We start from the raw sequence: 21,249 nt of genomic DNA, 5'->3' as shown, positions 1-21,249 counted from the left end.
TCCTTTCATCCATCATTACACAATTCCTCCATCATCCAATCATGCCTCCGATGCAATTCATTCCAGTCCTCCCTTCCACTCATCCATACATCCACCCTCCATTAAAGCATCCATTTGTTTGACCAATCCTTCCTTTCATCCATCCATTTCCTGAATGATCCCACCCATCAATCCATCCATCCATCAATGCGTCAAATTACCAAATTCTTTCATCTGCCCAACAAAGCCACCATCTACCCATTCTTCCCAAAACCAAAAACAGTCCAGGAACCACCCTTTACAAACTGTATTTCCTACCACCCATTTAGCCAACAATCCCCGTCAATCTTTCCAACCCCCCATCAACCAACCACGCATCCAACCATCAAACAACCCCAGCCCTCCATAATTCACCATCATACCAAGCGCTCCTTTTGTTTGTCCCTTCACCCTTTGATCCAACCACCCATTCCATCCATCCATCCATCTGGCTGCCAGGGAACACCCAACCCGCTCTAATCCAGAAGCATCAGCAGGTTGTCGTGGCTACTGAGAGAAAAGAACCTGGCGCACACAAACACAGGCACACACCGGAGACCATTTCATGTGAAAATGTGACAGCAAGTCCTCATTTTCACCTTCCGTCCCTCCACATTGTAAAGAGCGACTGTCCTCTGAAGTGGAGCCTCCGTCTCTGGAGGGTTTCTGTGGGGCCCACCCATGCTCCCACTCACCCTCTCATCACCCTTTGAAAAGTCCAAAGCAATAAACCAGTGCTCAGTCACTCACACACACACACAACTCTGCCAACTGTGAGGATCCTGGTGTGCCTCTATGCACACGTGCTGCTAATCAATATGTCTGCGCCACTGTCGCCATAACAATTTAGCAGCCAGTGAAGGCACACTTTTAAAAAAAAATTAAAAAAAAGGAAAAAAAAATCACAATGTTCTGCTAAATATGACGTCAGTTATTCTACTGTCAGATATGGGTGCCAGTTTTTCCTTTGAACTTAAAAGACCAAAATGAACATATCGTCACTGTCCTGTGAAAAACATGCATCTCCAATTTTGGAATCTTTTTATATTTTCACATAAATTGCGACGCCTGTAACGCGGGAACACCATTAATGTAAAAATAAGAAAAAGGGGGGGGGGGGGAATGGAGATAAGTGTTTTTCACAGGACAGCGGCCATATGCAAACCTAGAGAGTCTTCTTTTTCCTCCTGTGCACAATTTGTGCGCGACACCTTCACCTTGCACATAACCTCACACAAATATATCAATAAGTGTATTTGCTCAAATAACGGCCAGGGGAGTTTTATTTACTCAACTGCAGACAAGGGCGCCGTCTAATTAGGTGGAAAGCGTTTAATGCATTTTTGGAATAATATCAAACGGGAAACAAGGCTGATCTGCGCCTAGCAGCTAAGTCATGCAGATTCCCGGAAGACAAACATGGACGCATCGAACGCCGTGTGGAGGTCACGTCAGAGTCCAAATAGTCACCACATAATGTAAGCGAATCATTTATACTGAGCAGAAAAATCCTTTACAACATGCGCTAAGATTCCAAATCCTTACTTCCTCTGATGGAGACTCCTGAAATACTTCCGTGCTGCTGTTTTGGTTAGCGACAGAGCTCAAAAGCACAGCAGTTCACTTTTTAACTCATTCCCTGCCACTGACAAGTGAAAAATCCATTTTAACTGGGACGGCAGTGAACGAGTTCATGTTGTGCGCGGAACATCTTGCACAAACGGTTACGACAAGTTTTTTTTGTTTTGTTTTTTTTTTGTTCTTGAAGGGAAAGGCGAGGCATTTGACTTAAGTGCGTAACACACCCCACCGCTATTAGAGGAAATACTACTCGACCGCAATCGCGCATTGATTACAACATAACGCAAAAAGAGACCTTTACATACTTTGCACTCAGACTCGCTCAAACCAACTTGTGATTTATTGCTCATTAGCATTACTTGCATTGTGTTTGTGAGTGTTGAGTGACGCAGAGAGAAAGCAATTACGGGCCAAAGGTGAACGCCATTGCTGAGTGCTCACTTATTAATGAGCGAGCCGGTAGAATGGCAAACAACCACTTACCGGCGCGCACACACACACACGCGCTCACACGCGGACAGCCACAAACACACCCACGCGCCCAGCCGCAAAATGCAACTTCAAAGGAGCGTTACATTCGATACCATCCTTGGGAAAGGTGGAACGCTGTTGGGCGGATGGTCGTTTAAAAGACAATACGCGCCCGAACGTGCGCCGCAAACTGCTGACACGACCGCCATCGGGTACATATTGACTTGCAAAGACCTGCGGGAAATCTGCGGTGCCTTTTTCACACCCCGCCCGAACAATGGCGCGCACACACCCACCGTTATGACGACAGGTATGAACGTGAGCGTCGCGCGCTTTTGGAAAAGTCCAAATAACTCACGTGGGCGTATGGGACCACGGGAATAAGATAAACCGGTCACGCGATTGCTGCTTCCTTGCATGTTTATGTAGTCCAAAATTAGGAGGACCTCTTTAGCCTTCACGCACGCTTGCAAATACACATCAGAATCCGTCTTGGCTCGCTCTTGAGCGCCTCACTTTCGGAGACAGCCCAAAGTGATTTAAAAGGGGTTGCCCAGATAAAAACATTTCAGTCCTAAATCTGTTTCTGGTGCTCGCAAGCAATCCATCAGCATCTCCATGGCAACGGCACCCAGTGGAGCTCTAGTTTGTACAGTAAATAGCAGAGCGAGCCCGTAATGGCCGACGCTCGGATTGATGGCGGAACTTTCATTTTCTCCGTTCATTCCATCGCATCTGTCCGGTGGCCGTACACGTCTAGGCAGGTCACGGGTAGCCCGTGACAAGATAAACGCTCATCTGTTTCCCTGATAATTAACTCCATCTCAGACCGGGGACGGTCGCAAGCCGATGACAAAAGCATTTGTGCGACAAAGAGACACCAAAAGCCTTTGAGGATTGCTGACGATCAAATCTATTGCATATAATGACCCCAAAGAACATCATGCCATTGGCACCTTTCAAAGACGCACGGAGGTGTTGCTAATGCTTTCTTTCCCTGCCTGCACGCCCGCTACCCCCAAGGGAGAGTACGCTGCTTGTTCAGTCGTAGCGCATTAAAGGCTTTGGAGACGTTGACTAACTGTGACATTATAAAACCAAACTGTGATTTCTGAGAGGCCATTGACTTGCGTGTGTGTGTGTGTGTGTGCGTGCGTGCGTGTGTGTGTGTGTGTGTGAGATGCCATTCAGCCCGCTTGGCTGCCTTTTATTTCTGTCTGACCGCAGGCTTGTAAAAAGCCATTCTGGCTCCTGTGGCTAAAGGCCTCAGCGTACGTGTCAGGTGCTAAGGTTTCACCCTTTCTTTCCTCCAGAGTCACTTCTTTTTTTTTTCTTTTTTTTTTGTTTTTTTTTTATCTTCCTCGGCCGCCCCACGTCTCCATGGCGGTCCGCTCTCCCGCGACAAGCCCGCTTCTCGTCACTCTCCCTGTCAAGCGTGCCATTGTCTGGCCCCCGTCTTATTTTATCCTTGATTTAAGGCTGCAAACATTCAAGCGCTTTAACCGCTTTGGTGTTCACAGGTCTTGACGAGAAACGGCGCACGGGGCAGCTGTTGGGATTTGGTGCGGGCCACGACAGCATAAGTGGCCTCGCAAACACTCGCACTTTTAATTAGCCCGTAAGTGCTCGATACGGCTGCTCGGAATTTAAATGCAGAGCAAAGACGGGGGCAGATGGTGGGGAGTAAAAGAGTAGGACGGGAGACTTTAAAGGCAAATGATTTAAGGCGGATAAATGTTGGCAAACGGTTACAGTCATCCAAGTATTTTTATTTTTTTATTCTTATGGCGTCTATACCCTAAATAGTCGAGTCGTAGTAAAGTCGATTAAATAACCGCATCCCGCGCTCACGTGTTGCCAAGATGTTTCTCTTCTCACTATATTGCTTGCAGAAGCGCGCGTGGGAGAGTTTAATAAAAAGGCACAGCCAAGATGACGGAAAGCTTTAAATATAAAAGTCTATAAATACGGTAAGTGGCCAGAGCAAAATAAAATTCCCAGACTGCAGGGATATGATACTGCAATCTTGTGGTTTCACATGGTCAAAAGAGACGTTATTAAAAAAAAAAAAAAAAAAAAAAAAAAAAAAAAAAAATAGGCTTGCTGACATCATAGAATTTGCAAACCAATTTTCCGGTAATGGGATTGGAGATTGTGAAAGGTTATCAGCGAGTCGCATGCTAGCCATTGGACTCGCTCTATCATCTCCTCAGGCGATGTTTACACTTGCTTCTGCCGCAGCACAGTGATGATATCACAGATAGTTCCGGTCACAGACTGATGACTTGGGCGATGACCTACAGTGGCTGTAATCCGAACATTACGAGCATTCGCCCTGCTTTTCATTTGAAAAGCGCCTCAGCAACTGCTAGCAGAGGAGCGGGTTCAGGGCTGTATTTGTGTGTTCAAGACACACACACACACACGTCGCCTCGCAGCAAAGACAACAGCAAGCTGCGATCAATGTCGCATTGATGTGCTGTCTGACTCGGGAATGTTTGTCGCCACAAATATCAAAATAATGGCGGGGGAAATATTCAAAACACACGCAGACATGCCAATCAACTGGGCCCATTTGGAAAACAAGCGCGTTTCATTTCATCTTTTCACCCGACACGCTAAATGTTTTTGTTTTTTTTCCTCAACAATCCAGCCGGGAAACGTGGCTGGTCAAAACGTTGCGTGTGACACATCCATTAGCTGTCATTCAGATCAACAAGTAGAAGAATAAACTGCATGCCTCTTGCTTGACAAGCAGCCATCGTTGACTTTCGCCATTTGTTGTCCGGTTCTGAGAAACAAACTACAGGCAGAGTAATGCCTGGCAAATTTGTGGTCGACTAATAATTCACATATTTACATGGCGACAAGATATAGCTCGAGTTAACTGAGACACAAGTTTAGCTTGGGTTGTTGGAGGAATGTTGCGAGAATCTTCGCCGCAAGCGAATGTACAGTACTTGCGCACTTCCGGTGCGTTTTTTGGTAAGCCATTTCTTTTTAAGGTTATGTTGCAAGATGAGTTTGAAATGATTGAAAAAATGTAAGATAAGACAATATAAACACTGGTCAACAGCAAATTGAATTCAGAGATGTCTTTGTGGCCCCAAGTATTTTTGACGCTAATTTACATTTATTTAAAGCAAATCAGGTAACTGACGATATTGTTTTCAAAATTCTGAACTGTCCCCTTCAACGTCCTAAAGAAGTCACAAAGGATCTCTGCGCCCACATTTGCATTCGTCTGAGACTTTGCAAGAGGAATTTGCAATGTGAAAGCAGCTGCCTCGCAGCCTTACTCAAATTTTTGAACATGTAGGATAGTCGCAATATGTGCAACATCATGTGCACATAACATGGGTGCCAAGTCTCCAAAAGTTCCCACAGTGCCCAAGCCTTCTGTGCTAGCGTCTCCCACTGCTTGTTGTTATATGTAGCGACCAGCTTTCACGGTGTACATACACAGCTTAAGACCAGTCACACGACGACGCGGGTTCAACGAAGGGTTGCTGGTCAGGTTAAGCTCGAAGAAATATCGCCGAGGGGAAAGACTACTTGTGAGACCAGCATGTGCGCACCATCAGATAACTTTCCATCGCCGCTTTGCTCTTTCTCTGTGCAGCTGTTGTTATGTAAAATGATACCTTCCTGCAGTTTGGTCCTGATCGGCAAAGCAATTACCACATTTTCTCTCTGCTCATCATCACTCTGACTCAATCGTTCACACATGCACACGCACCTCCAAAACCAGGGGGAGTTTAATTAATCTCCGGCACTTTTTGAAAGCCACAAATGTACCGGTCCCTAGCGAATGCCTCCCTTGCCGTCCAATCACAGTTCCCGTAATCCGTCGTTCCATTGCAGATGGAGACATAAGCAACTCCCCAGCTATCCTCGCGACTCGTTTTTTTTTTCCTCATCTTTACACCTTCATCCTAGTTTAGCGATACCAATTCCCCAGCAGGACGGGGGATTGTGTTCTGTTTAGTCTGGGGAGTTGAAGATAGAAAAGTGTCTTTTTCACTTTCCAGCTCTTCTGCAAAGGTGTAAAAAGACCTCTTAGATCCAATTTTGCCTGCAACCCGGGGATTGAACTTGGGTCTCGGCACCCGCTTGCCTAGTGTTTCCTTTGAAAGGGAGAATATTTTGACAGAGTGCTGAAACAAATGGGTCACTGTTTGAGAGGGAGTGACTACGTTTACATGCAGTCAATAACCTTTTCAAAACCTGAATATTGGCGGTATTCGGGTTTTTAAAAGCCAAGTCAATGTGAGCATTAACCCAAATATGCCCTTATTTATCTCTCTCTCTCTCTCTCTCTCTCTCTCTCTCTCTCTCTCTCTCTCTCTCTCTCTCTCTCTCTCTCTCTCTCTCCTCTCTCTCTCTCTCTCTCTCTCTCTCTCTCTCTCTCCTCTCTCTCTCTCTCTCTCTCTCTCTCTCTCTCTCTCTATATATATATATATATACATACATACATACATATATATGTGTATATATATATATATATATACACATATATATATATATATATATATATTTTTTTTTTTTTTTTTTTTCTCCCTGACCACAATAAGTAGTTGAGGTTTTGGTTGACAATACAAAAATAAAGAAAAAAATCCACCTAATATTTCACTGGAATATTCCTCCCTTTGTGGAGGTACTTTCCTGCCAAGTTTGGGGGAGACGAAAACCTCCAACATTCAAACACAGTCACTCTTGCCAGAATTCACGGAAACGCTAATCTTTAATTCAGTTATCTCACAGACACTTAACACCCCGTCGTCTTAACAAATAAGGTGCTCAAGTATGAAATGTGACTCAAGGATGAAAATAGCAGCACTCCCAGATTTAATTTCCTCCCGTCATTTGTTCTGGCCCCGTATCCTGTGGGGTGTGGGAGGTAAAATATCATCCCCGAGGGGTGAAAAGAAACATCGTAACCTCTGGCCAAACTGCAGCTTCCTTCAAGGACTCCTAGATAAATATTTGCAGTGGTCGATGCTGCTGTTGATAATTGCTGAGGTTAAGAGGGCGCGGACTGAGGGGGGCCAGCATTGGTTTAACACCAAATATGCCCACAAAGAGCAGAAGATCAACTACGGACAAGAGACTAAAAGCACTAAGGTTTTGGAGCACAAAAGGATCAAGCCGCTGCCACTGTGGGGTATTGGGGAGATTAAGTGTTTACATGGGTTGCTTTGTCTAGAAAGGTAGCGCATTGGAGACAAAAAGGCCTAGAAAGAGCAGACAATCGTAGTTGTTTAGTTTGTGAAGACGCAGGTTCAAGTCCAAATACGTCGAAAACGTAGAACACCAAATACAGACTTGAGAGACATTCTGGTTGCTGCTGTTGGGCATAAGGGTGATACCGCCAGCAGGAAAGATGACACCAAAGACGGGATGACTTGCAAACAAGAGGAGGGAGTGGCAGCCACCGACGGGTGAAGAGCAGCAGAAAGGTCATGTTAAGGAAAACACACTGTGAATTTGCTTTGTGTCGGAAGTCAGAAAGGACTAAAAGCAGTTATCTTGCAGGGAAATGCTCAAAAAACCATTCACCGCCATCGACCACATTAGCCAATGGCCGAAAGCGCTACGGGGACGGGAGGGCACGGAAAAGAAAAGATAAGGGAAAAACACAGGGGGAAATTCAAAATGTTTTGTTTGTGTTGCATTAAAAACTGCCGACTCCTGGGGAAGATAATCCTTCTTTCTATTTGCTGTGATAAGACCACATCCAGCCTTGCGTCACATGATAGCCAGGACGCCCAAGCTGCCTGCAATTGGCACCGACTCAATGGCTTTCACATGAGTGCGCCTGCCTGTCTAACGAGATCCTAGATTACAGCAGACTTTGGATGGAGTGAGACAATAATTCCATGTTGTCATCCGTTGGCAGAATGAATTACAGCCTCTTTTTTGGGGGGAACATATTTGTCACCGTTATGGCTTTCCCACTCTCAACCTCTAAGGTGGAACCATCCGAACAACATGAAATTTGGAAGTGGACCTAAAGTTCAAAGTGGGGTCGACCATCATGCACGACATCATACGAGACCTCAGTGAATCTTCCTTGCATCAAATGATTTTTTTTTTTTTTTTTGCATCACCTTGTCCAAAACAGTGGTTGAGTTTGTTTTACACCTGAATGACAAAACTGGAAATAAACAACATTGGTTCAGAGAGGCTGACATCACTTATGGTTGCTTATATAATATTTATTTCATAATCTAGTTCACGGACAGTATGGTACACTAGTGGTTAGCAAGTCTGCCTCGCATTTTTGAAGTTTAGAGTTTGAATATTTACTCTGTGCTTCCTGTGTGGTGTTTGCATTTTCTTCCCATGCTTGTGGAGGTTTTCTGCGCGTACTTTAACTTCCACCCACATTCCCCCAAAATATGCATGTTAGGTTCAGTGAAGACTAAATTGTTCATAGGTGTGATTTGAGTTTGAAGGCTTGTTTGTCTGTTTTTCTACAGAAAAAAAGAGAGCGGCACTTTGGTACAATATTTCTACCAAAACCCTCATAGGACGTTATACACGCCATTAAGTCTAGACAACTAATCCTAATCCATAATGCTACTTTCCTTCTACAAATACAATGTATGAGCAGAACTCTAGGCATTGGCTTCATATCAGAATATTGATGTCCATGTAAACAAACAGCAAAGAAAGCTGTGAGCTAGTCAGACGGCGATCTAGGAATTTTCTCTACAGCCTTCGACGACACACACGCACGCACGCACAGATCTCTGGTGATTGGTTTCACGTGCAGGGCTATCCATCATCTTTGGAACACAGTAGCACACAGCTGACATCACTTTTTGCACGCGTGCGCGCGCCGTTGACGAGGCTAATTGCGTTAGGGCCGTCAGAGGGCCCCGTTGGCGCCCGAGTCGTTAGTGGGAGCGACAGATGTTTCGGCGCTTAGCGCGCTGCAATAATTACACGCCAAAACATTAGCCAGCGTACCTATGAAATCGATGAGGTGTCACCGAGAAAGGTTTTATGAAGTGCGTCTCAATGCATTGGCCTCCACTAAAACAAGCCATCCTACCAACCATGAAACTGCTGTAATATATTTACTTGCTTCTGTGATCGATGCTTGCGTCAATTGGAGCTCGTTTTACAAACTACAATGGGGGGCGTTGTCTTAGGGCGATGCCTTTATTTGCACAACCGCATTTTCCTAATACCAGCGTAAAGTATTACAATTTATGTCAAGCGAACATGCAGCGTAGAACTATATAAAAAGGAAAAATTAAGGAAAATATAAAGAAATGTCAAGACATAGTTGTAGAAGAAATACAGTCAACCTTGCCCTTGAAAAGACAAGCCGCTTTCCCGGCTTTAAAAGACGTAACAGCGCTCTAGTGGTAGGAACGCGGTTATGCGCTCCCGGTCTTAATGGGTCAAGAGAGAGAAGGTGCTTCACTGCTACTGTTGTCGTTAGCAAATAAGCGGCCATACCTGCTATAATAATAATCGCCTCTCTCAAGTAAGGTCATTACAGTTGCTGAGTCTGTCAAGACGCGGCTTGTAAACATCCTCAACACTTCCTCTGTTGCATAGTAAGCAACAGTATGCGACTGTACAGTATGCAAAGCGCGTTAACAAACACACAGACAATAAACACACAAGCAACACGCGGTAGGGATGCCCTCCACTTGAGAGGAGAGCGGCTGTGAGTTTTAAACGACCCCAAAAAAACAGAACTGCCGCTGAGTAATAAATGAGACAAATACACGTTGGCACTCTCGCGTTTTATCCTCTTTACTCATTACTCCGAATAAAAAATCTGCTGCTGCTGATAGATTGCAATTGTCTACATTCAACTGTGGAAAATAGGACTGTCTCTCCACACAGCACAAATCTTACCCACTCTGTCTAATTGTTGTTTCGCCGGTCAAATTAAACACAAACTCATTGAAGAAGCCTGATAACAACAACCTATTGATATCATGATTAGTGTGAGAGAAGGCAGGTGCAGAGGTTCGCCGCACATTTCCTTCACTCCCCACCCCGCGACATCGCTTGCTTCTGGCCAGCATTTTCATGACTGATGCCTCATTAGCCTCTTTCGTGCAGGGATAATGCAAAATTGCGGTACCATAGGTATAATATCAATTTTACACAAAATCCAGCAAAGGGCGATATTGGCGCAACTACATGGCCGAACACACAGCGGCAATAACAGCCCGCAAGATAAGGATGTCCAAGCCAGATTCTGTTCGGACATACAACGTATTTATTAGGACAGCAACGACTGCTCTCAACACAACAAGGTGTCAGGTGTGAGACGTCACACGCTCATCCTGGAATTATAGAACACACTTAGCCAGGTGCTGTGCTGTCTCTGTCACAGCTCTGATACTACCTAAATTGTCCGGGTGAAAAAAAGTATGTACACCTCAATCCCAGTGTTGTTGACATTTATAAAGAACAGCAACATGGAAAAGGTGGAAAAAACAGCAGTAATTAATTGCAGAATTAGGAACGCAACCCCATCGTAAACCGAGGACCCTCGCTATTTGCATCCCTGCTTGGTCCGTAGGTCGATTTCGTGTAAAGGATTTTATTTGTTTTAAATGCACGCATCTAGGAATGAGGAAAGTCTGTCAAGGAAATGCAGGTGCTGAAGACTTGATGTATGAAATGGATTTCAAAGACCGTGGCCGGAAGTTACAATTCGACGTTTTAGTGACTCAAAGTTTGAGTTCAAAGAAACAATCGTCACCTTGTATACACCTGCGTCTTTAATATTCTCTAAAATGCTAACATTACTTCAATAAGTAGAAATACATGATCTTATTAGCATTTTATGTCCCGATAATCATGTCTTCTAGAATAATGGCATACGTCTAAAACGAGAGTTTTCCCTTATTTCCCCCAACCCTGATTCCACACCGTTTAAAAAATAGTTTTATTTCTACAGCTGTGACAAGTCATATTTAATTAGCATCTACGAGAAATTACAAAACCGAGGAAAATACGGTTCATCACAGAGGACTGAGGATGCTACAAATATGGAAACTATGTCATCGTAACTGTTTGTATGAATATTTGTGAGGACTGAGTGGGTCGAGGAAGAACCGTTAAAAATCGTCACATACCAAGGACTTTTTACTGAGCTGAGGATAAAAACGGAGTCTACGATGTACAATGTTGGCCTTTGTGGAGGTTTGTGTCTACTGAGTGCTATTCTAGATTGAGTCTTGTTTGATTGCACCTGTATTGTCATATTAAACGGCCTGGACAGACCTTCCTCTCGTTATGACTGATCTGAAGTCGAAGCGTTGGCAGGCCCGAATAGTCTATATGTATTATCTCACAAATAAATGACTCCATTTTCTGCTGTAGCTACCGCATGTGTGCACCCTTCTGATTTATTGCCATCTCATCAATCTACAGGCAATGTATTAACCTTTCACCTGGAGAGGAATTGTCAGCCCGTTCCACTTTCTGTCAATACATTAGTTCCTTCACAGTTCGTGTTTGGTGAAACCCATAAAGAAGGCTTAGTGGCCACAATCTATTGCCCCGCCTTTGTTGATTTGCAACTATATTTCCATCAAGTATGCCTTTCAAAGTCCACTTACATCACAAAAACAGAACTAATGTTTAAAATACTTGCCCGAGCTCTCAGCTAAATCATACATGATGTGTGTGTGAAATGAAAGGGGCGCGCATTACTAGCCGGAGCTGATTGCTCAGTAGATCCGATGACAGAGTAATGTACAAACACAGACACACATACAGTATATATTGCTCTTCTGACCATTTCCCATCCTGCTGTGATGAAGCCTGTCCGTAAACAGCCTGCCATTTCCCTGAAGGTTCCTATCGCTCCTCTCCTGCATCATCTCTGATTCATTGCCAATAAATGCCAGAGACAGGACCAAAGAGAAAGGGAACGGGTGATGGAAGGCTAAGAAGGCAATATAAACCAAGGGACACTGATGGGAAAACAGAGACAAAGCAAAAACAGATGTGTGAAGGATCTCTTCAACACCAGAGTTGCCAGAAATATTGCTTTGAAAGCACGACAGGTACGCTTCTTCAAAGTCCAACTGTAAAACTGTTCAATATAGAGGAAAGGCAACAAAGACAAATCCAAAGGGATCAGGTGTAAGGCATTTTGGGTAATTTGAAGCTATTCAACAAGTCCTTCAATAGTGGAAACATTTTTGCGTTGCTGCCATTTGAACTTCTCTGGTGGATTCGTGTTTGAAAGCGCTGCTTAAAATGTTCACATATTGTTGATTATATCCTGAAATAGAAATTAGAAGTTGAAAATAATTCTGAAATATACCGGTAGTCCACGGCACTTATTCCAGCCTAATTTCAATCACGCGGAACTAATAAAACCCTAAACATCATTCATTGCATATCTTTAACCATTTATGGAACTCGGCCTAGGCTCCAAAGATGAGTGAAGCTCAAATCTGTTTCCAGAGACACTCAATAGGCTGCTCTCATAATGAGCACAAACCAAGTGGCGCGTTTTCATAGCGTCCTATCGAGTCAAGTGGGAAGGGGCAAACTGCAGTGGAGGTGCAAATGAGGTGATTCCTGCAGTGCATACTGCACGTTCTTATTTTACCCAGCACAAACAGAGCAAGTGTTGAAATCAACTGAACAAACGCAACGGTTTAATAAATTGCCTCGAACACGGAAGAATCCAGGGTTACGCCATCTCCCGGATGTGTTTATTAGGAGGAAGTGTAAGAGTAAATATTGTCTGTATACAAACCTTTTCACGTTCACACAAAAAGGTGATGTGTCCGTTGAGATTCCACACAAGATATGCACGACAGAACCCCCACTAATCTCAAGTATGGACGTTTTCTGACTCCTGAACGTGAATCAAACTTGACAAATTGAATTCTATGTGAAAGCCACACACATTTAACCAATCCTGCAAAGCAGTTGAGGTTTCAATTGAGTTCACTGAGGTCATTTACAGTTGTTGACCATAAAGCTCGCTGGAGGGTAAGTTCCACGCTGATCAAGAAACACTTAAGGTATGTTCAAATTAATCAATCCAAATGATCTTGTGATTATTGCAAAGGCCCGCGAGGAAGTTCAGATGTACAACTTGATCAATTTTCCATCGTACCAGCGCCAGTTCCAAAGAGACCTTATCAATGCCAGAGAAGTCCTATTAGGTGTTCCCAGCTTTTTTTGCCGCTTCAAGGTTTCCTGTTCTGACGGACACGGGCAGACGGCGGCCTCATTATGTCGACCACAGAGGAAAATGAGAGCAAAATGAGGCCCATTACCACGCAGCCGTGACTAATATTCCTCAATAGACTTCCCAGCACACCGGACACAAGCATGTTGGGCACATGTGCACACACTCGTTACACACGTCTATGAAAAGTGGTGGTCAGAGATGACGATGAGGCGTACAAATCAATAGCCTTACTGCAGAACCACGTAGGAAGGTGAGGGGGAAGTTGGTAATAAACTTGGGACTTTATTGGAATGACCAGAACTCTGGCGGCTCAGCAGGGGATGTCTGGCTCTTTCCAACTCTGGACTTGTGAGCGTGTGCATGTGTGTTGTATTCCCTAATCATGCATCAGGTCATTAGTCCTAAATGCTGCCTGAGCACCGGCTGAATGCTCACCACACGACGTTACACCTCCCTCAAGCCCATCTCTTTCTCAACAATCCTTACCTCTGACATCACCAGGCCCGTTCTGTAGTGTGCTGCACTCTACTTCCACTATTATAACATTCGGGCTTCAGGTGTACCTGGCATGACTACCTGACCCCATATATACAGTATATACACGATGAGGTATGCAACGGGCCTACGACAAGCAGCTGTATCAATAGCATAAAAATGGGAGGGTTGGCAGTAATTGAGTTAATGCTATGAGAGCTACCAACGCTGCCTTAGCGAGCTACTTAATGGGCACCCCTGTCTTAAACAATGAACAACAATTTTTAATGCCCTAAGACTTTTTTACACTACTGCATATGCAATTAATAGAAGTTTTTAGAAACGTTCAATTTTTTATTCTTCAATCGATTTAAGTGTTTAATAATGTTGTATATATATATATATATATATATATATTCTTTTTTTTTTTTTTTAATCAAAAGTAATATGGGCATTTCTTGAATTAATACATATAAAACAAATTTGAAGTTGTTGTGACAACATGGGTTTCATGTTTTTTGGCACCCTTTACAATGGAAATTTGGAGAAATACTTAAGAGTACCACACTGTGCTGTGCCCTCTTGATTTGATTATGTCACTGTTTTTAAAAAGGGCTGATAATTGTTCAAAATCAGAATCGGAATTGATTCATTGCTATTTTCTGTGATTTTCTATATTCACAACTACATTTTTGGGGGTTTATTTATTTTTTGGTCCGATGGTGCAAAATGAAACGTAAATGACAATAATAAAAGGAAAAGTATAAATAGATGGAAAAATGATCATAATCAACACATAGACCAAAAGACTTGTGCAACACACCAAAATTCCAACTGCTCTGGGACCACCAAGACTGTTATGCAGCCGCCTCACTTTGACATTTCAGAGAATAAAAATGTGTCCATTCCCATATGGAATGTCAAATAAACAACATTTGGTTAATAAACAGTAATTGGCGGAAATGTGTTTTGTGATAAACTTTAAAACAACACTACGTAACTATTCGACCTTAATAAAATATTTTCATAACTCTTCTGATGAAACATCGACTTAGAACTGGTTGAATGGTACCTTTTGTCATAGCCTGAGGGCGTCTGTATCACTTTTACTCGCACTAGGCAACTTTGAAGAGGAAACCACAAACACTGACACACAAAAAAAAAAAATACAAATGTGCTGACTGCTTATCGGCATATGTCCCTTCCCCCTCACCCCTTTCGTTCAAAGACAAAACATCGTTATATTACATTGTTTGGACACAATTAGATTCACTACATCATGGCCATTCATCCTAAACACAGCCTCTGGAAACAGAAATGCAATTCACTCCAACTGCAGGCGAGCGAGACCTCAGGATTTCACGACATTACGCTATACTGTGCTGCGCCGCTGGGGCTCATGGGAAATGGGCTTGACTTCACTCAAAAGACTGCCGCTTTTGTCCACATGGTGCCGCCAAAATCAATGAAAACTTATGGTTACACAGTGTTGCTTTAATGCAAAATAAAATTGTATCCGATTATTCAATTAATCGATGGAATAATTGATAGAATAATCGATTCCCAAAAATATTCACTTGTGACAACCCTACTCAGAGGAATTGTTAAAACTGCCAAAAAATTCTAACCCGGGATATAATACAACATATAACGTGTTCAATGCATCATTTCATAAATTTTGAATGGCCGTCTGAGGACTTAGTAGTGCTTAACCTTAATAGTGCTTAACCTTCCATACAGTTTCCAGTAAAGTCTTAATAAGCACTTCCTTAATGTCCCTCACTGATTCATAAAGTGTACATGGGTCCTCGGTTAATGACAGAATTGAGTTCCTATGGCAACGTAATTTGAATACTTATTTATCAACCCGCACAATACTCACACAACGGTGAAGTCAGAATTACAGTTAATAATGCCTTTATGAACCTCATAGAGTCTTATTTCAAACTGGAATGTAAACCGAGGACCCCTCTCTCTCTCTCTCTCTCTCTCTCTCTCTCGCTCTCTCTTAATTCATCATCTATTACAGTTATTCCTCACCACAGTGCCATGGGAAATTATCCAATTTCACTGAATTGGTCCCATTTTTTTCGCCCCAACTACAAATAATGTACCTTTTTTTCATCGATCTATGCCAGTAATGTCGACAGACAGAACAATTAAGTTCTCTCCCACTAGATGGCAGAAGGCACAATTAACCTGTGTATCAACCTGTTGTGTTGCCATTCACACAACAGAGTTTTGTGTCCAGCTAAACAGGTCCGCATTTCCCACTGAGTAAGAACATTTGTGAGTAAATTGAGATCATCATTATTTTAATACACTTTTGTGCGACGCCTTTGGTGGTGTGTCATGCGATTTTTCCAATGTAAAATATGTGCCTCGGATCAATAAAGGTTGGAGAACACGGCTCTATTACCATAAGCATTCATTTTCACCGCCTTTTCCGACCTGTTGCGAGCCATTTTTGTCTCCTCTGACTATTGTGCTGTCGATAACATTCAAACCACAGGCTGGCGGGGAGGGACGCACAGAGGAGGGGGCCGAGGTGAAATTGGACTATTAGCGTTTGAAATACATGAAGGAGTACTATAAAGTACACCTGGTCCATCCATGGGGCAATCTGCACACACATCATAAAGGGAGGAGCGAGCCTGGACGCAGGGGAGAGGGGTGAATGGAGAGGGGAGGTAAAAAAAAAAAAAAGGTGGTGGTGGAGGGGTCACTTCGTGTTTCCTTTCACCGTGGCTTTTATGGTGTAACTTCAAACGGTGACCTCCCCCTCCCTCGCTCCATCCGACCAGCCACTCGTCCCCTCCCTCCCTCTCTCTCACTATTGTGTACGGCAAAGTAGACAGCAATTGGCCATTCTTTCATGAGGTGGATTATGGCACCCCCCCACCCCCACCCTTCACTCCATCTTCCCCCCCTTTCCACCTCCGACAGGAAGAGGTCCTTTTGCTGCCACTTCTGGAAGTAAGTGTGTTGTGCACGAGTGTGCGCCTTGTAAATATACCATACGGTAGTTTCAGGTGCTTGAAAAGGGGGTGGGGAGGGGTTGGGTTTTTTTTTTCTCTACAGGCATGTGCGTGCCCCTGGATAAAAGAAAGGAAAAGAGTACACTAATCTAGATCTCGAAAAGAACTTCATGTCTGGGCTTGAGTATGCTGTGGATTGCAGGTACGTGCACAACTATGTTTTAAATAGACACACAACTATAAAGCCGTAATCTTACCAGCGATATGAAGTGGAACCTCTAAAGTCCACCACAATATGTTATGGGGCGCTGCTTTAAAACAATGATTTCCAATAGGATATGAGGAAAAAGAAACCACCTGTTCAAGAGTTCAACTGTCGACATTGTGCTCTCAGTAACATTCTCAACGGTCAGACAAGTGTAACACTGAGCTAACCACTGTTAATATTAAGACGCAAAACAAACACTCTCTTAACTTCGACAGCTCCTCACGTGTCTAATTTGTCCTGTCCATGTTCATGGAGGTATTGTAAATCGTTGTAAAACACTCAACCGTAACTTTGACAAAGCATGCCCACAATCGCTCCAGATTCGAACATTTTTCTATTCATGCCGTCAAAGCCAAAAAAGGGCCAGTTATTGGATATATGAAAGATTCTCCTGAGTGATTATCCTGTGAGGTGGTGCGTGTTGATATAGTGATTTTTCTTCCCTGATTTATTTGTAAAACAGCTGGGCTTACAATCATATATCGTCGCTGTCATGTGAAAAACATTTATCTCCCAATTTTTTTCATTTTCTTATTTTTACATGAGTCATGTTTCCGCGTTACAGGCATCGCATTCAAGTGAAAATTAAAGAAGTTTCCCAAATTGGAGATAAGTGTTTTTCACAGTACAGCGACGATATGCTAAGCTTGTTTAATATTTAAGATTGCAAATCCTTATGCCTGGCAAACCTCGAGAACGTTTGGCAAACGTTTGCGACTTTGGACGAACCCTGACAAGAACTCAACATTCGCGACCTTCACAAACACTTACAAACGTTTGCCACTCAGTGGTTGCTAATCATGTGTTTTTGGATTGAGAAAGAGGCAGAGCCACTTGCAGCTACAGATGAGTGCGCTCGATGAAATGAGTCCGTCACTTAAACAGATTTAAATGGTCTTGAATTTGTGACTGTGCAGCTTTGGTAAATGAGGGAGAACCAGTAAGGGGCAAAACGCCAGACTGGAGCAGGATTTTACACAATTTTTAAGCCCGACACTATCAAAGTGGAAGGAGAGTGGGGAATTATTCCACTCCACATGAAGACTTCGGTGATTACTGTATATGCAAACACTGCAATTTCCCACCATGCAGAACCCACTTCTGGGGCGGGTCCAGAACGAGAACAGGTTTCGCCATTGGGTCATGATGTGCAAATGTTAACTGGCTGTCCCAGCAGCATGCACACCTAGCGAAAAGATTTTTTTTTTTCTCAGATGGAAATACCATCACGTGACAGCTCTTGTGATTAACATGCTTGTTCGGCGGAAATTTGGTGCATGAGCTGTCCGTCGTCAGTGAATATAGATTAGTGCAAAGCATTCTCTACCGCTGTGATTCTTTTTTTTTTTTTTTTTTTTTTTTTTTAAATTATAGCACTGGAAAATATTCATTGACTTGACTTTCATTAGGAAAAAAATAACCCCTATAATGCACACGGTGTGCTCTGTTGATCATCAAGGGCGCAGTGTTTAACAACGTTTGCGCCAAGGCACAAATTTTACATTGGAAAAAAAATCTCACAGAACACCACCAACAAAACGGCCGCAAAAAAAGTGGATACAGAGTAAATTACAGTATGTACATTCTGCCATCTAGTGGAATATCATTTTATTGTTCCGCTTGTCATCACTATACATCACTGGCATAGATAGTTGAACAAAGACATGTGCTTTGTAGTAAATACATAATTTTTGGACCAATTAAGAGAAATTAGACCATTTCCTGGAGCACATTGGTTGGAAATTCCTGATCTGAAGTACACTACAGATAAGAGTAAGGACACACTTTCTTTTGTTTTCCTCGTCATGTGTGGGGTCTTTCACGCTTGAAAAATCGGTTTTAAGATGTTAAAAATGTGTATGTGTGTACATCACTTTACAAATACTGCATACAGTACGTTGACCTTGAGCCTTACGGATTGAGTGTACTTCACATGATTTTCCATGTGTATATTCTTCTCTCCCTCGCTATTGTCTTAAAACCCATTTTTTTCAATTTAGTGTTGCAAAAAAAAGCCAAAGAAAAAGCATATGCATCTTCTGATGTTCTCAACGGGCCTTGCATGAAGCTGATGCATGGCAGCAGTTCTCAAAATTATGTTGGTGTGACTTATGGGGCATATTTTTGCTGACTTTAGAGGATCCAATGTATCATCATAAATGCCCTTACTCCTGCACAAAATAATAAATAGAAAAAAAAAAAAAAAAAAAAAAAACACGGTTCGTCAAGTGCTCCATACAGTCCAGAAGCACACGGAGGGTGATATATAAACGACGCTCTACTCTGGCTAATGACTCCCGGCCCCCTGTGTGGCTCTTGGATCAGTGTGTGTCCATTAATGATGCAGCGTGTGTTTGTGTGTCAATTAGTGGGTGGAAGGGATTAGCCGTCCCTGGGGATCCCTAATTAACGACACACGCACACACACACACACTTGCGCGATTATCATTTTGGGGAGGTGGTTACTATTTCCGCGGGTGACATGCAGGCCACTATGACAAGAAGTACTGCAGAAAATGAGACAGAACCTTCGACGGCAAAATGTCACGGCCGAATTGCGTCCACTCTTCCCTCCCCCTTTGCCATACACACAAAACACCCACACACACTGACCATGACCACATGCAGACTGAGTGGCATGTGATGTATACAAGTGCTTAACAGGTTAAGCATGTCAGCAGAGTACACCACATGAACATAGCCAAGTATCCCTGTAGCCCCAGCACAAACCAAGGTGACATACCCAAAAAAAAAAAAAAAAAAAAAAAAAAAAAGTGTCAACGAGAGTCAATTGCTGCTTACCTCTTTGTAGTTCACCTTGGGCTCTGACCGCTTCCGCTTTCTGCCCTTTTCCTGATGACTGAGAAGAGTCCATTTTGCAACCTGCGGGAGAGAGCATGAGGCGGGTGGGTGGTGGAGGGAGGAGGAGGAGGGGGCAAAGAGAAGAAGGAGGGAAATGAGAGGCGTAATGAGGTGGCCAAAAACACCAAAAAGTAGCGCTGAGCGATCTATGAGAACGAAAGGGAGCGGGGGGTTGGGGGGTGGGGGGTTAGGGGGGATGAAAAAATAAAAGGGAGAAGTGAAGGGAGACAGGGAATGCACAACACTTAACCTGCGCGTGATGTCGCTGGAGTGGAAAGTCACACTGGGATTTATTTGAGAGAGTCGCTCAGTGAGCCACTAGCCTTGACTTAACATACAGTGCACAATCACCCTCTCTCTCTCTCTCTCTCGTCTCCTGGCTCGCTCTCTCTTTTTTTTTTTTTTTTTTGCAGACACACATTAATTCCAACCTCTCAGCGCTCCGTCACGCTCCATATATAACCCAGACAAACAGACGACTGAGACAAAAGAGTTAATAGCGAAAGTGGAGCCCTGGAGCGCCCGCAAAAACGAAGCTGCGATACACAGTCTGTCTCGAATGTGCACTTTTGGCTGCGGCATCAGCCGGAGTCATTCTCAAGTATTTGCCACAAACGGTGAAGTTGGCAGGAGAGTGGGGGGAAAAAAAAAAAAAAATCATTTGGGAAACACACGGGCGCTTTCTGGGGGAATGTGATAGGAGGCGCGGACTGAAAAGCAAAGCAACAGATGCACGAGCGGCGGGCGCTCCACCGCGGGGTGGGAGAGCGGAAAGAAAATGAGAGGTGAAGATGAAAGATGCTATCAGACGCGGAGAAAAAGAAGACGGGAAAGCAGGGAAATAGTGGCAGAGATGCCAGCTATGGGGAAACAGTTGAGAGTGGAAGAAAAAGGATGAAAATAAAGACTTACCTCCTGCTTGACTTCCTCCACTAGCGTCGCCTCGGACCACACGGCGCTCCTTTCGTGCAGCCACTGGACGATAGAGGAGAAGAAGAGCTGTGAGTGATCGGGACAGAGTGGAATGCTGTGCACAGAGAGAGAGAGAGAGAGAGAGAGAGAAAGCGAGAGAGAGTGAGCAGGAAGGGGAGGGAGGAGGGGATGGGGAGGGAGAGGGGGGGTGGGAGTGCAATCACTCGCTTCTTGGACGGAAACTCGCGACTTGACTCTTTGGAGGAGGAAGTGGATGAAAGGCAATATCTGACATCAGAAGGAATGATCGCATCAACCTACAACCCCACCAACACACAAACACACTCACGCGCGCACACATTTAAACAAGCACAAACACACGCCACTTACTTTCTAACCTTATTAAGGCTTTCAGCAGGACTGATGCCAGAGTGATGTGGACCCCACATCAACGCGCAATTGGAGCACTCACAGCCCGGACCTCC

General features: G+C 43.7%; 1 protein-coding gene across 3 annotated transcripts in view; it reads right to left on the bottom strand.

Moving 5' to 3' along the window:
• aopep (aminopeptidase O (putative)) overlaps window positions 1-21,249 on the bottom strand; it is an 89,775-nt gene that overhangs the window by 16,206 nt on the left and 52,320 nt on the right. For all 3 annotated transcript variants that reach the window (XR_015086804.1, XM_086030563.1, XM_086030562.1), the window contains 2 exons: window positions 20,765-20,827; window positions 19,793-19,873 (listed from right to left, as the gene is read on the bottom strand). Coding sequence is in view for 2 of the 3 variants with exons in the window: in XM_086030563.1 (XP_085886689.1) it covers window positions 19,793-19,873; window positions 20,765-20,827 (144 nt within the window). In the remaining variant the exon portion in view is untranslated. The remainder of the gene's footprint in view (window positions 1-19,792; window positions 19,874-20,764; window positions 20,828-21,249) is intronic.

This window comes from Filicampus tigris, chromosome 5, assembly GCF_054856515.1.
Source record: "Filicampus tigris isolate MCC_2025a chromosome 5, RoL_Ftig_1.0, whole genome shotgun sequence".
In the NCBI taxonomy this organism is placed as follows: Eukaryota; Metazoa; Chordata; class Actinopteri; order Syngnathiformes; family Syngnathidae; genus Filicampus; species Filicampus tigris.
The sequence above is the reverse complement of the archived record's forward strand: the minus strand, read 5'-3'. Positions and strand labels throughout refer to the sequence as shown.